The following is a 16,285-nucleotide window of genomic DNA, read 5'->3' on the forward strand; positions in this document are numbered from 1 at the left end:
ATCTACACTAGTCCTACCCGCCCACACCGACCAACATGCCCCATCTACACTAGTCCCACCCGCCCACACCGACCAACATGCCCCATCTACACTAGTCCCACCTGCCCACACCGACCAACATGCCCCATCTACACTAGTCCCACCTGCCTGCGTTTGGCCCATTTCCCTCTAAATCTGTCCTATCCATGTACCTGTCTAAATGTTTCTTAAACATTGCGATAGTACCTGGCTTGTGTACACATCTAGACCCCACCCACTGTGGCAAAGGCAGGCAATTATTTATAACATCACTTTTGCTGGAGAGAACTTTCATTAGGACACCAGAACAAGACCGTTATTCCTCTGCCTTAATGCATGCTTTAAAAATCACTCCATCATACTGATCGAGCTGCACATGTATCTGCATCTACAATAAAATGCAAGTCCTAATCACATTTTGAACCATTCTATCGTATCAAATTTGTAAAATGTGCTCCAGTGTGTCCTGGACTGAGGATGCTGCCATGGGTTGTGTCATAAGCCATGGTAGTGTGACTGCTTGTGCTATTCCCCAGCTTGTACCATCCTCTTCATGCTTGCTCTGCTGAGACAAAGAGCATCACCCTGGCAACCTTTCAAATCCAGAGTTTTTGACCAAACGTTTTTCCCCGCACACGAGTACAGGTCCTGCACATGGCCAGCACACACGTGTACAGGTCCTGCACAGGGCCAGCACACACGTGTACAGGTCCTGCACAGGGCCAGCACACACGTGTACAGGGCCAGCGCACACGTGGACAGGTCCTGCACAGGGCCAGCACACACGTGTACAGGTCCTGCACAGGGCCAGCACACACGTGTACAGGTCCTGCACACACGTGTACAGGGCCAGCGCACACGTGGACAGGTCCTGCACACACGTGTACAGGGCCAGCACACACGTGTACAGGGCCAGCACACACGTGTACAGGTCCTGCACAGGGCCAGCACACACGTGTACAGGTCCTGCACAGGGCCAGCACACACGTGTACAGGTCCTGCACAGGGCCAGCACACACGTGTACAGGGCCAGCGCACACGTGGACAGGTCCTGCACACACGTGTACAGGTCCTGCCCAAGGCCAGCACACACGTGTACAGGGCCAACACACACGAGTACAGGGCCAACACACACGAGTACAGGTCCTGCCCAAGGCCAGCACACACGTGTACAGGGCCAACACACACGAGTACAGGGCCAACACACACGAGTACAGGTCCTGCCCAAGGCCAGCACACACGTGTACAGGGCCAACACACACGAGTACAGGTCCTGCACAGGGCTAGCGCACACGTGTACAGGGCCAACACACACGTGTACAGGGCCAGCACACACGTGCACAGGGCCTGCCCAGGTTACCACCCCTGACTTACATACAGCTCGCACAGACGATGGGGCATTTGGCGACAAGTGGGATGAATGTGTCAAACGTTGAGGCCGCAGGCATCTTCTGCCGGGTGGGAACGGGTCACATCTGCATTCCCGACGTTGACTGACCGAGTTACAAAGAGTTCATAAGGTCATAAGTGATAGGAGCAGAATTAGGCCATTCAGCCCAACAAGTCCACTCCGCCATTCAATCATGGCTGATCCTCCTAACCCCATTCTCCTGCCTTCTCCCCATAACCTGACACCCGTACTAATCAAGAAATCTATCTATCTCTGCTTTAAAAATATCCACTGACTTGGGCTCCAGTTTTCTGTGGCAAAGAATTCCACAGATTCACCACCCTCTGACTAAAGAAATTCCTCCTCAACTCCCCCCTAAAAGAAAGTCCTTTAATTCTGAGGCTATGAAAACTAGTCCTAGACTCTCCCACTAGTAGAAACATCCTCTCCACATCCACTCTATTCAAGTCTTTCATTATTCTGTACGTTTCAATGAGATCCCCACCTCATTCTTCAAAACTGCAGCGAGCACAGGCCCAGTGCCGACAAGCGCTGATCATTCACGGTCAACATTGACAGGGGTGGCACACTGCCGTACACTGCCGTAACGTGGAGAGGACTTGCCACTTACATTTTACTGCTCCTCTCCAATGCCCAAGTTAAAGCAAGATCTGTGCTTGGGTTTAGATGTCAACTGAATGACAAGTCCCTGATGCAAGGATCACGTGTATAAACAATGGAAGCAGGTAGTAATGTAGACCTATCCTCACTCGTCCACACTGAAGCTCATGACACAAACCATGGCCTGTCTCGTATGTCACACTCACACCTCCATCATCAAGGTGAAGTAGAAGTAGAAGCCCAGACTCGTGGCGAGACTGCACCCAGAGTACTTTGTACTGTAAAGGACTCCTCTGCTCCAAAAAATGATTTACTTGCCGTAATAAAATAATGGCCAGAATGTTTTGGAAGAAACAGCAGATGCTGGTTAAAAATACACTGAATATATAGACATGTTTGCAGGCAATGTGGGTTTGCTGCACAATGGAAGATTGAATGGAATAGACCTGCATAATCTTATTGAAATTTGCAAAATTCTTATCGGGCTCAGTCTGCTCGATACAGAGGTGGTGTTTCTCCAACGAGGAATTTTAGACCAGCGAGCACAGCATGAGCACAAGGGCTAGGCCACATGCACTGAGACAAGGAGACATTTCTTCATTTAGAGGGTGGTGTCTCCTTGCCAATCTCGACCCCAGAGGATTATGGAGCCTCAGTTGCCGAGTTATACAGAAACTGATATATCTGGGTACTGAGAAAATCAAACAGCATTTAGGCAGAAATCACTCACGTACTTGTGTGCAGAGCAGGTGTGGGGCCAGATGGGGTACTCCTGCTCTTTGTTCATGTTCCTGTATCAGCCTGGGATTAATAAACCCAGAACCCCAACTTCCATTTCCTCTTGAACATTCTGTGACCATTTTGCACTTCCCTTTGAGACAGTTTCTTCCCTATTTCACACTTTAATCACCTCGGCTTCTCTCTCTAATCACCTCGGCTTCTCTCTCTAATCACCTCGGCTTCTCTCTCTAATCACCTCGGCTTCTCTCTCTAATCACCTCGGCTTCTCTCTCTAATCACCTCGGCTTCTCCCTCTAATCACCTCGGCTTCTCTCACACACCGTGATAACATAGAAAATAGGTGCAGGAGGAGGCCATTCGGCCCTTCGAGCCTGCACCACCATTCAATATGATCATGGCTGATCATCCAACTCAGTATCCTGTACCTGCCTTCTCTCCATACCCCCTGATCCCTTTAGCCACAAGGGCCACATCTAACTCCCTTCTTAAATAAAGCCAATGAACTGGCCTCAACTACCTTCTGTGGCAGAGAATTCCACAGACTCACAAAAAAAAACTTTCTCATCTCGGTCCTAAAAGACTTCCCCCTTATCCTTAAACTGTGACCCCTTGTTCTGGACTTCCCCAACATCGGGAACAATCTTCCTGCATCTAGCCTGTCCAACCCCTTAAGAATTTTGTAAGTTTCTATAAGATCCCCCCTCAATCTTCTAAATTCCAGCGAGTACAAGCCGAGTCTATCCAGTCTTTCTTCATATGAAAGTCCTGCCATCCCAGGAATCAATCTGGTGAACCTTCTCTGTACTCCCTCTATGGCAAGAATATCTTTCCTCAGATAACACTTGTTGTTCAACACCTCTACTTTTCTCTGCCATAGAACTTGCTATCTTGTTCTCTTCCTGTCACCTGCTAAACCTCTGCTTTGTGCTGGGTGGAAAACTGTTGACAGTTCCAAGAGAGGCCGCCAATCTCAAACCTCTCGCTCTCCGTAGACATGACCTGATGAGTATTTGCCTGTATTTATGTTTCCATCATAATTTGCTTTAGCATGCGTCTGCCAACGAGCGTCAGATTGTCCTTACTTGCGCCTCTCTTTGAAGTCCACGTTGCTGATGGGAACAGTGGGTTCTCCTTGGTGAGTGACTGACACGTCCGATGGGAGTTGGCAACGTGGGTCCCTGACTTTCTGATATGTTGAGCTACAAGTACACAGAGAATAATAATCACAATCAAATAAAAACAAAATTAACCTGCTGGAAATACGCAGATCAGGGTCATCTGTGGAGAGAATCAGAGTTAACATTTCAGCTTTTAAAAAATGATCTGGACTTGATAAAGTTAAAAATCATTAATGTTCTATGTGGCAGAGGAGGGTTGGAAGGGGGCGTGTTTCATTTAGTTTAGGGATACAGCGCGGAAACAGGTCTTTCGGCCCACCAAATCCGCACTGACCAGCGATCCCCGAACACTAACATTATCCTACACACACCAGGGACAATTTACATTCATACCAAGCAAATTAACCGACAAAACTGTACGTCATTGGAGGAAACCAAAGATATCAGAGAAAACCCACGTGGTCACGGGGAGAACGTATGAACTCCCTAGACAGCACCCGTGGTCGGGATGGAACCCGGGTCTATTGTGCTGTAAGCGCAGTAAGGCAGCAACTCTGCCGCTGCGCCACCGTGCCACCCTGTGCGAGGGTGAAGAGCAAGCGAGATGGGAGGTCACAAGGTATGATGCAAACTGAGAACGTTTGTTAAAGGGAATCTGGATAAATCAGGGAGAGAGGAACAGAAGGATATACCAATAGATTGGGATAAGAAGAGGGAGGAGAGAGATGCTGAGCACAAACACTTTAATATTTTAAGAACATGGATGATTAAATTTAAAGCTGCTGTGAAAGGGGCAAGGAAATTAAACAGGGGAAAGGATCAGAACAAGGATCTGATCGGAAGGGATTAAAATATTCATACGTTGTCGGAGTAGAATTAGGCCATTCGGCCCATCGAGTCCACTCTGCCATTCACCCATGGCTGATCGCTGCCTCCCCAACCCATCTTCCTGCCTGGGCCCCATTACCCTTGACACCCGTTCTAATGAAGAACTTGCCCACAAATGGAGTGGGAAAGAGGCTGATGTGGAGGATCAACAACAGCAGACTTGATCAGCCAAGGGGTCCGCTGAAGCATCACTAGGACCGGATAACCAAGGAGGTCAGGCCACATGTAACACTACAAATTAAAACAAGTGGTGCCAAGACCGATTAAACACGAGCGTGTTCCTGAAGAGCGACCTGGAATGCTGCACAGACGTGGCCCGGCTGCCCACTCACCTTGCTGGCTGCTCACTACATGTCTCTGGCACACTCAGCGACCGGCCCACTGGCGATGGAGGCACTCGGGCTAGCCGGGGCTCCTGCTCATCCTTGCCCTGCGGAGGTACAGGTAACACGCCACATCATTTATCATTCACACTTTGTAATTGATACACAATACGATAGAACTTTCTTTATCCCAGGAGGGAAATTGATCTGCCAAACAGTCATAAATCACAAGATACATGAAATTAAAGTGATGAGTGTCAAGTCAAGTCAAGTCAATTTTATTTGTATAGCACATTTAAAAACAACCCACGTTGACCAAAGTGCTGTACATTTGATTAGGTTCCAATAGAAAAAAAATGAAAACATACAGTAGCACGCAAACAGTTCACAGCGCCTCCTCAATGAGCCTCAAACGCTAGGGAGTAGAAATATGTTTTGAGCCTGGACTTAAAGGAGTCGATGGAGGGGGCAGTTCTGATCGGGAGAGGGATGCTGTTCCACAGTCTAGGAGCTGCAACCGCAAAAGCGCGGTCACCCCTGAGTTTAAGCCTAGACCGCGGGATAGTGAATAGCCCCAAGTCGGCCGATCTGAGGGACCTGGAGTTAGAGAGGGGGGTTAGAAGATTTTTGATGTAGGGGGGGGGGAGTGTCCATTTAGGGCTTTATACGTGAATAGGAGGAGCTTGAAGTTGATTCTGTACCGTACAGGGAGCCAGTGGAGAGAGGCCAGAATCGGGGTGATGTGGTCCCTTTTACGGGTACCCTTCAGGAGTCTCGCTGCGGCGTTTTGGACCAGTTGCAGGCGGGACAGGGAAGATTGGCTGATCCCAGTGTATAGGGAGTTGCAGTAGTCTAGGCGGGAGGAAATGAAAGCGTGAATGATTTTTTCTGTGTCGTCGAATTTGAGGAAAGGTTTGATTTTAGCTATGGTTCGAAGTTGGAAGAAGCTGGCTTTTACCACAGCGTTGACTTGCTTATCAAATTTTAATGCAGAGTCAAATATCATGCCGAGGTTTTTGACATGCGGTTTGACTAGGCAGGATAGGCTTCCAAGACTGCCTGTTATCAATTTGATGGAGTCGGGGGGGCCGAATAGGATGACCTCAGACTTGCTCTCATTTAATTGGAGGAAGTTCTGTGCCATCCAACATTTTATGTCCTCAAGGCAGTGTGAGAGGCTGTTTAAATTTGACTGGTTGTTGGGTTTCAGGGGGAGGTAAAGCTGAGTGTCATCGGCATAGCAGTGGAAAGAAATGCCGTGCCTTTGAATGATTTGGCCAAGGGGGAGCATGTATAGAGAGAAGAGAATGGGGCCTAGGATGGAGCCTTGTGGAACTCCGCAGGAGAGGCTAGCTGGAGCAGAGGAATAACTGCCTATGTTGATGGCGAAACTCCTATCTTTGAGGTACGAAGCGAACCAGCTCAGGGCAGTGCCATCAATGCCAACCGCGTACCGGAGACGGTCAATAAGGATGGTGTGGTCCACTGTATCGAATGCTGCGCTGAGGTCGAGAAGGAGCAGGATTGCACAGTCGCCGGTGTCGATGGCGAGAAGCAGGTCGTTGTGTACCTTCAACAAGGCAGACTCTGTGCTGTGGTGGGCTCTGAAACCTGACTGGAAACTTTCCAGGATGGTGTTTTGGTGCAGGTAGGGCACTAATTGGTTAAGGATTGCCTTTTCAAGGACTTTTGACAGGAATGGCAGTTTGGAAATGGGTCTGTAGTTGCTAGGCAAGGTGGGGTCTAGGTTAGGTTTTTTCAGTAGGGGCTGGACCACCGCGTGCTTGAAACTGGTTGGAACAGTGCCAGTGGCCAGAGAACTGTTGATAATAGAGAGGATGCTGGGACCAGCTATTGCAATGACATCCTTCAGAAGGGCAGTGGGGGCAGGATCAAGGGGGCAGGTTGCAGGTTTCATAGTGGAGACAAGCTTTGCAAGGGAGGATAGAGTGACGGGTTGGAAGCAGTCCAATTTAGATGAACAGACTAGTGAGACAGCTAGGTCACGGGTGGGAGGGGAAATGTTCATTCTAATATTCTCAACTTTGTTGGTGAAAAATTTAGCGAATTCTTCGCACTTAGCAGGGGACCCAACTAAGCTGGTACTGGGGGCGGGACATATGACAGAGGTAATTGTTCTAAATAGGACCTTGGAGTTATGAGAGTTTTTCGAAATAAGGTCGGAGAAGTATTGTGCTCTAGCAGACTTTACTGCTTCCTGGTATTTGAGAAGATTGTTTCTCAGAATTTCGAAGGAAATTTGAAGCTTGTCACATTTCCATCTCCTTTCTGATTTTCTGCACTCCCTTCTTAGGGCTTTGGTGGTGTCATTGAGCCACGGCCGACCTTTGGGCTTAGGCTTTTTCATTTTAAGGGGAGCGATAGAATCCAGGATGGAAGAGCAAGTGATATTAAATAAAGAGGCGAGATCCTCAGTGCTGAGATGGGGGGGAGAGGCCTCAATAGTGCAGATGTTGGGTGCAGCTGTGAGAGCCTCGGAGAATTTACTGGCAGTCAATGAATTTATGTCGCGGGAGTAGCGAACAGGGAGATGAGATTTTGCGGGAGATAAAGGCAGAGATGCGTCAAAAATGATAGCGCTGTGGTCCGATAGACAGGCTTCAGTAGTTTCAATGTTGTTGATTGGGAATCCGGACGATAACACTAGGTCAAGAGTATGGCCTAACTTGTGAGTGGGTCCCGTGGTGTGAAGAGTCAGATGGGCGGCACGGTAGCGCAGCGGTAGAGTTGCTGCTTTACAGCGAATGCAGCGCCGGAGACTCAGGTTCGATCCTGACTACGGGTGCTGCACTGTAAGGAGTTTGTACGTTCTCCCCGTGACCTGCGTGGGTTTTCTCCGAGATCTTCGGTTTCCTCCCACACTCCAAAGATGTACAGGTATGTAGGTTAATTGGCTGGGTAAATGTAAAAATTGTCCCTAGTGGGTGTAGGATAGTGTTAATGTACGGGGATCACTGGGCGGCACGGACTTGGAGGGCCGAAAAGGCCTGTTTCCGGCTGTAGATATATGATATGATATGAAGGACTCAACCAGGTGCATAAATTCACTCACAAGAGGCTTAGTGGGACAGCAAACATGAATATTAAAGTCACCAAGAATCATGATCCGGTCAAATTTGGGCAAAATGCTAGAAATCAGATCAGCAAATTGGGTGATGAAGTCCTTATGCATTTTTGGAGGGCGATACACAAGAACAATTAAGAGGGGGTAGGCTAGGCCTACTTTAATTAGTTGCACCTCGAAACTGGAGAAATGATCAGCGTTCAGGAGGCGGCAGTTGAAATGAGTGGAGAGGATTGGGGATGTGCAACGATTGGGGGGGGGGAAGGGGAGTCAGTCTACCCCACAACAGAAGGGGGAGGAGTGTACAATAGATGGAGGAAGCCACTCATGTTGGCTTTGTCTGGGTTTTGCTGACTGAAACGTGTACAAGTGGGAGAGGATTCAGGTGCGTTGTAGAGATGAGGATTTTATAGAGAGAAGGGGAATAGAGAGTGAATGCACAGTCTTTCATCCAGCGTCGGGGAATCAAGTACCAGAGGACGTAGGTTTGAGGTGAAATATATAATAGCCACCTCTTCCACTCAGAGGGTGATGGGTGTGTGCAACAAATTACTGGAGGAGGTAACAGGAATTACAGGAAGGATGTGGAAGCTTGAGAGGGGGCAGAGGAGGTTTACCAGAATGATGCCCGGATTAGTGAGTATTAGCTACAGGCAGAGGTTGAACAGACTTGGTTTGTTTTCTCTGGAAAGCAAGAGGTTTGTGGGGAAACCTGTGAGAAGTATATAATATTAGGAGAGGCATAGATAGGGTAGACAGTCAGAACCATTTTCCTAGGATGCAAAATTCAAATACTAGAGGGCAAAGATTTAAGGTAAGTCAAACAATACAATACAATACAATATATCTTTATTGTCATTGTACAGGGGGTACAACGAGATTGGGAATGCGCCTCCCAAACAAAGTTTGAAGGAGATGTGCGGGCCAAGGTTTATTTTACACAGAGGGCAGTGGGTGCCTGGAATGTGCTGCAGGGGGTAGTGGTGGTGGAGGTGGAGGCAGATACGATAGTGGCATTTAAACTTTTGGGTCGACACGCATATGCAGGGAGTGGAGGGATATGGATTATGTGCAGGCAGGTAAGAGTTGGTCTGGGCATCATGCTCAGCACAGACATTGTGGGCCGAAGGGCCTGTTCTTGTGCTGTGCTGGGAACAATCACACCATACGTGAGTGCAGAGGGGGGGTGATACAAAAAGAGAAAGGAACCAAAGTGTCATGGCTGCGGAGCTGAAGACTGGGCTTCGTTTTCTTTACGGGAACCAGTCCCCAGGCTACACTTCCCCTTTCTCAGTGATCTATTGACAGCCTGCTGCCCTGCCCCACCCACTTCCTCCCTTTCTATCGCATCTACCAGCACATCCAACAGCTACAACTAGTCCACAATCATCAAACTCATTGTACGACGGTCTAACTCTATGGGCAAAGAAAGCCCTCGACTCTTTAATGCAAAGTTCCTTCTCAAGTAGCGTGCAGAAAGGAACTGCAGTTGCTGGCTTAAACCAAAGATAGACACAAGAAGCTGGAGTAACTCAGCGGGACAGGCAGCATCTCAGGGGAAGGAATGGGTCTGAAGAAGGGTCTCGACCCGAAAAAGCCCCTATAAATTACTAAAGTTACAATTTTATAAAGCTGTTATATGCAAACGTCACCCATTCCTTCTCTCCAGAGATGCTGCCTGTCCCGCTGAGTTACTCCAGCTTCTCGCATCTATCCTCAGGTGCAGCAGTTTCCACAGACCAGGATGCCGTCAATTTGACTTCCAAATTATCTGTTTTTAATCAACTACATTCTGGGATACCTCTAAAGATATGCAGAGTCTCACCTTCCGTGTGTAATATTGAACCCATCTGTTCAAGACGATTTGAGTTACAGGTCAATTCAATGACCCTACATATTTACATGACCAATCGCTGGGGGCTGGGCTGGTGACAATACTGCTTTTGTTATTTCAAATAGCATTGACATCTATTACTGAATAAACAGAGATTGGTTCATTCACCAGTTTAAATAATCAATACATTCTGAAGAAGAGCCCCGACCTGCAACGTCCCCACCCATGTTCTCGAGATGATTCCTGACCTGGTGACCTGCAAAGTGTTTCTCTGTGAACCAACATCTGCGTTCCTTGTCTCCACAGCAAGTTCTCGTGCTGGCTTACAAGGTCCGCTCCCACATAGACCACCCCCCGTATCACGAGCACGATCGAGTACACGGAGCAACGACCCACCTTCCTGTCGGCCCCCAGCCGCGGAGTGGAAGCCGAGCGCCGGATGCTGCTCAGAGGCGGCTTGTCCGAGATGATCTGTGCATCCTGCAACGCAACGTAACTGCTGGTTTTCCGAAGTTCGGTTTGCCAAGCGGGAGGGGCATCTTGGTTGGCCAAAGGCTTTGCTGACAGACCAGTAAACTGCAGAGGATGAAGGACAGAACATCGAGCATTTGTACTGCAAAGCTTAACACAAAGAGCTGGAGTACCTCAGTGGATCAGGCAGCACCTGGGGAGGGAGTGGACTGACCGTGTCCCGGGTCGGGACCCTTCTTCAGATGGATTGGGAGTGGGGGGAGAATATTGGAAATGCGAGGTGGTAGTGGTGGGACAAGGCCTGGCAGGTGACAGGTGCACACAGGTGGGGGTGCTTGGCAGATGTGCAGAGGAAGTGACAAATACGACAGGTTAAAGGAGACGAAAGAGTGGCAGATAAGGACAGAAGAGGAGGAGGAGTGAAATGTAATGTTGGAAGGATGTTGGTGGAGGGAACAGGAGGAAGTGGAAAGAGGGAAGATGAAGGGGAATAAAAGGGTACAGAGGAGTAGAAAGGAGCAGGGTGACTGGGGTGGTGAGAGATGGCGGGAGAAATGTGTGTATCCCAGGTTGGGGGGATATTGAACAGTTCATTGTACATACCATTGGGTTGTGAGCTACAAGCTACATGTACGTGGTGCTGTTCTCCCAAACAACTACAATTTTAATAGCTTTCCCAAGGTGCTGGTTGGGAGAAATTAGTTCTGATGATGGGGAATTAATAAATGTAACACGGGGAGTGTGCAAACGTATTGAACTCCACAGCTGCAGTTGTGCCAGTTAGATGGCGAGACGTTTCCTGTAGTTGGGAAACTTCGGACCAGGAATGCAGACTAGGTGGCAAGGCCAAGGCCAAAGCAAGGAGAAGGATCTGCTGTTCTGTTTGACAGAAAAGTGCAGGTGCGCACATCATTCCTTGCTGTTGGTACCAATGGCAGATCATTGTCCTATAAGCTGCTTAAAATGTTTAAAGACTTGACTGCCTAATGTAATTAATACATTTGAGTAATCTTTGTGCAGTATTAAACGTTGTAAAAACAAGTGATGCATGAGGTTTTTAAACTGTGGAGGTGCCAGTAGGGGCAGCGTGCTGCAGACACACATAAAGCGCTGGTCCACAGGGCTGAGAGTGGTCCATCACCTGGCGTGGATGGCCGGCCCGTGCTGGGCTGGACAGGGTTGTGGATATGATGGGGCCGTAGGAAAGTGAAGCCAGAGTTTGTGCTGGGCCAAGATGTGACTGGACGTTGGAACATTTGTCTGCACCAGTGTGAAGCTGGGTGTTCTACGCACGCACTCAGCTCACCTAACGGCATCCTGGGATCTTTTACATCCCTGTGAACGGGCAGATAAGGCTTCAATACCAATGATTGAATGATGCAGTATGGAACAGGCCCTTCAGCCCAACAGGCCCTTCAGCTGACCATTTATCACCCATTTACACTTTATCCCATTTTCTCATCCACTCCCTACACATTTGAGTAGTACCGGGTTATGGGGAGAAGGCAGGAGAATGGGGTTGAGAGGCAAAGATAGATCAGCCAGGATTGAATGGCGGAGTAGACATGATGGGCCGAATGGCCTAATGCTGCTCATAGCACTTAAGTAGGGACAATTTACAGATCCATTCACCTATAAACCTGCACGTCTTTGGGATGTAGGAGGAAACCTATGCAGTCACAGGGAGAATGTGCAAACTCCACACAGACAGCGCCCGAGGTCAGGATTGAACCGGGGTCTCTGGCGCCGTGACACAGCAGCTGAAACAGCCTCAGTTGGTTTTGATACCCTCACTGACGATGAGCTGAGTATATTGTCAGGCAATTACGAATGAACCATGATCAGCGGTGGGGAGTTCAGAGAGACAAGGACAGCAGTCACCTTCTGAGCTGGGATTTGGAACCATCTTCAAGTGTTTAATAATCTAATAGCTTCAAGATCATTATTATTGTTATCCGCTTTCTTAGCTGAAATTTGTTTAATTAACTGAATTTAGATGTTGCAGCTGCCAATGGTGGATTGTTAAGTTAATGTTAAAAAAAGATAACCCGATGGTATGAACATCGAATTGTCTAATGTAAATGTAATATCCCTTACTCTGACTCTGATAATCATCTCGCATCCAGAGGCTCACATTTCCCCTTTACCTCCCTTCTCTTTCTCCCGCTGTTCCCTCCCTCCAATACCCCTCCCTCCAGCTTTACATTTCACTCCTCCACTCATCATCAGACACCCTTTTGTGTCCTTTGTCACTTATTACACCTGTCTATTAATCACCCCTCACCTGTATCCACCTATCACTTGCCAGGCATTGTCCCACCCCAACTCTCTTTTCCAGCTTTCTCCCCCCACTCCATCAGTCTGGACGAAGGGTCAGAACGCATAACATCGCCTGTCCACTCCCCCACAGATGCTGCCTGACCCACTGAGTTTCTCCAGCACTTAGTGTTTGCTTGGACAGTCTTGCTCCTTCACAGAAGCAGCAACACCCAGGGGCAGTAAGGAACTCCAGCTTGTGTCCAAATCTCGCAGCCGTGAGGTAATAGTTGTGTGCAGAGAGCTGCACTCAAATGTTTGCTTGCACAATGCTCTAAATCAAGTTGAAAGGAACTCCACTATGCCAACAGCCACACACAATGCAAAACAAAGGTCACAACTGAAGAGTTAGCAAACATATTGTGACTGAAACTGGGTTCCGATTAAGCAGTTGCAAAATGTAAATTACAGGGCTAAAAATAAACAGCACAGCAAGGCAATGTTACTCTGCAAAACATTTTTGTTGCAGTTAGTTATATGCAAGTCAGGCCTGTAGACACCGGCCAGAATCAGAAAGCTGCACTGGCATCCACTGTGTGCAGCTTTCCCCACTGATACACACACTAAAGAGGCTCTGTCTGGAGATCAGAGCTGCCAATAAACACTGGTACTTCCTGTAACATTTCCTGTTCCCGACATCCGCCTTCTTCAAATTCACTTTCCTGCCTGCTCGCAGTGCTGTGTGCATGGACACATGCCTCTATTAATTACACCCCACCATCTTAATAATGAAGAGCTGGAGTGACTCAGTGGGACAGGCAGCATCTCTGGAGAGAAGGAAAGGGAGACATTTCGGGTCTGACCAAACCTGACCCAGGTGCTGTCTGGCTGTCTGTGTGGAGTTTGTCCGTTAGGAAGGACACCTTCTCCTCAGCTAACAATAAACCATTCCACATTTCCTCATCATCGTCTGCTTTGATCAGTTGTTTCCACACCTTACCCTTCCATATCTCTGGACTCCCTCTCCCCTGACTCTCAGACTGAAGGAGGGTCTTGACCCGATACGTCACCCATTCCTTCTCTCCAGAGATGCTGCCTGTCCCGCTGAGTTACTCCAACATTTGTGTTCATCTTCGGTTTAAACCAGCATCTGCAGTTCCTTCCTACATATCTTAATAATGAGACCGTCAGACAAACCCCAGAGACTGAGCGACATGCAGACGTAAACATTGGACTCCCATTTGTGACCGATGTCACAGTAACCTGACAAACGGCTTGCAACATGCAGGATATTCTGTAGCAAAGGGAAAGGCCAGAGAGTGACTCATTTGTTATTCTGTTTCAACGACCATCTCAAGCATCAAGGTTCTTTCTCACTGGATTCTATTAGTACTCCTGAAGTGGGCAAACTCTGACATTTTGAAAAAATAAACAAGAGACTGCAGATGCTGGAATCTGGAATTATAAACAAACTGCTGGAGGAACTCGGAAGGCCAGGCAGCGTCTGCAGGGATAAAAGGAAAGTCGATGTTTCAGATCGAGACAGTTGCTGCCTCACAGCGGCAAAGACCCGGGTTTGACCCTGACTACGGGTGCTGTCTGTATGGAGTTTGTACCATCTACCAGTGACTGTGTGGGTTTTCTCCGGGTGCTCCGGTTTCCTCCCACACTCCAAAGATGTACAGGTTTGTAAGTTAATTGGCTTCAGTAAATTGTTCCTAGTGTGCAGGATAGAACTAAGTTGCAGGACAGAACACCACAGGAGATCCTTCTTCCCTGTGGCTATCAAACTGCACAACTCCTTCCCCTTGTGTCGTGGGATAGACTGAGACTGACCCCCCCCCCAATCTTTGCACATCCCCAATCCTCTCCACTCATCACTTTAATTTCATGTTTCATGTATTTTGTGTTTTATGACTGTTGGCAGATCAATTTCCCTCCTGGGATAAATAAAGTTCTATCGTATCGGAACTAGTGTGCGGACTCAGTGGGCTGAAGACCTGCTTCAATGCTGTATCTCTAAACCCAATATCAGGACTTCCCCTTACTCATGTCCTTAAAGATGTCATTTGAAAATGAAAAGTTACAGCATGGAAACAGGGCCTTGGGTCCACACCCACCAATGATCACCCGTTACACTAGTTCTGTGTTATCGCACTTCCTCATCCACTCCCAACACACTAGGGGCAGTTTACCAAGGGCCGATTATCCTACAAACCCGCACGTGTTTGGGATGTGGGAGGAAACCGGAGCATACAGATAAAACACAAGGAGTCACAGGGAGAATGTGCAAACTCCACACAGACAACTGCCAAAGTCAGGATCAAACCCAGAGAACACGCTGAGGATTAATACCCCTGAGAATCTTGAGATCATAACATGGTTAGGACAGGTTTGGAGGGATATGGACCAAACGCAGCCATTTGGAGCATGTTGCCCGTTGTGGGCAATTGGGACGAAGGGCCTGTTTCCCTGCTGCCTCTATCCTAATGAGTTTTAAAGGGGACATTAAAGCTCACTGAATACCTGCATGGTTGTAAACCCTCCCACTGCTCGCTACCTGCTGCAGCTTTGTACAGGTAGTTCTGCTATAACATGATCATTGCACTCCCAAGCAGCCTCGTGTCACAGAAAGTCGCGTTATAATGACAACTGTGTCCATGGACAAGGGGCACTACAGGGAGTCTCAGACTCACAATCCCAAAGCCAATTTCCCCCGTTGTTTATCCTTCTGCTCAATATTCCAGCGACTGCAATCTCTCCTGTCTCCATTTCAGATCCCAAAAATCCTATATCATACTTTAGATTCCCTCTTAATGATGTACTCTCATTTTTAATGTTTTAATGTCACTGAATAGTTAATTAAAACGTACACTTTCCTCCCAGCTCCTGGCAATTGCCAGCCCAAGTAGTTTCCAGCCGAGTAGCTGCTCAGCCAGTTTATCAACTTCACAGCTGTTGGTGGCAGGGACCACAGCAAACTGAGCTGACGGTTTTTGACCACAGGGATCAGTGAAGGGAAAGTCCTCGCTACATCTACAGACATCACTACATCTCTCCTTGGAAGGTCCAAGGGCAGCCGCCTGCAACTGCAGAGCAGTGTTGGGCTGGAGGCCGCCCTGTGGATCATTCTTACCTTGAGACCGGATGGTGCCAGAGTAACGGCAGGAACGCGGGGCAAGACCTCAGTCCCATTCACGCTGCCGGCATCGTTCAAGGAAGACCTCTTCTTTTCTGCTTCGTATGAAAGAAAACGGAATTGACAACAAGGAATATTTCAAGAGCAGGATAAACGACTTCCAGATTAAATCTCACTCCACATATTACCATGTGTCCCTGCACACCGTGAGTGTCATGTGAAACGCCACATATTACCATGTGTACCTGCAGTCTGTGAGTGTCATGTGAAACGCCACATATTACCATGTGTCTCTGCACTCCGTGTCATGTGAAACTCCACATATTACCATGTGTCCCTGCACACCGTGAGTGTCGTGTGAAACTCCACATATTACCATGTGTCCCTGCACTCCGTGTCAT

At 48.2% G+C, this 16,285-nt stretch overlaps 1 protein-coding gene across 3 annotated transcripts in view; it reads right to left on the bottom strand.

Annotated features, from left to right (window-relative positions):
- LOC144611614 (protein phosphatase 1 regulatory subunit 12C-like) overlaps positions 1-16,285 on the bottom strand; it is a 62,084-nt gene that overhangs the window by 25,405 nt on the left and 20,394 nt on the right. For 2 of the 3 annotated variants that reach the window (XR_013549546.1, XM_078430825.1), the window contains exons 9-12: positions 15,882-15,982; positions 10,415-10,594; positions 5,109-5,206; positions 3,853-3,969 (exon numbers count right to left, since the gene is read on the bottom strand). Coding sequence is in view for 2 of the 3 variants with exons in the window: in XM_078430825.1 (XP_078286951.1) it covers positions 3,853-3,969; positions 5,109-5,206; positions 10,415-10,594; positions 15,882-15,982 (496 nt within the window). In the remaining variant the exon portion in view is untranslated. The remainder of the gene's footprint in view (positions 1-3,852; positions 3,970-5,108; positions 5,207-10,414; positions 10,595-15,881; positions 15,983-16,285) is intronic. The other variant, XM_078430826.1, reaches the window with a different exon arrangement.

This window comes from Rhinoraja longicauda, chromosome 40 (genome assembly GCF_053455715.1).
Source record: "Rhinoraja longicauda isolate Sanriku21f chromosome 40, sRhiLon1.1, whole genome shotgun sequence".
NCBI classification, from domain to species: domain Eukaryota; kingdom Metazoa; phylum Chordata; class Chondrichthyes; order Rajiformes; family Arhynchobatidae; genus Rhinoraja; species Rhinoraja longicauda.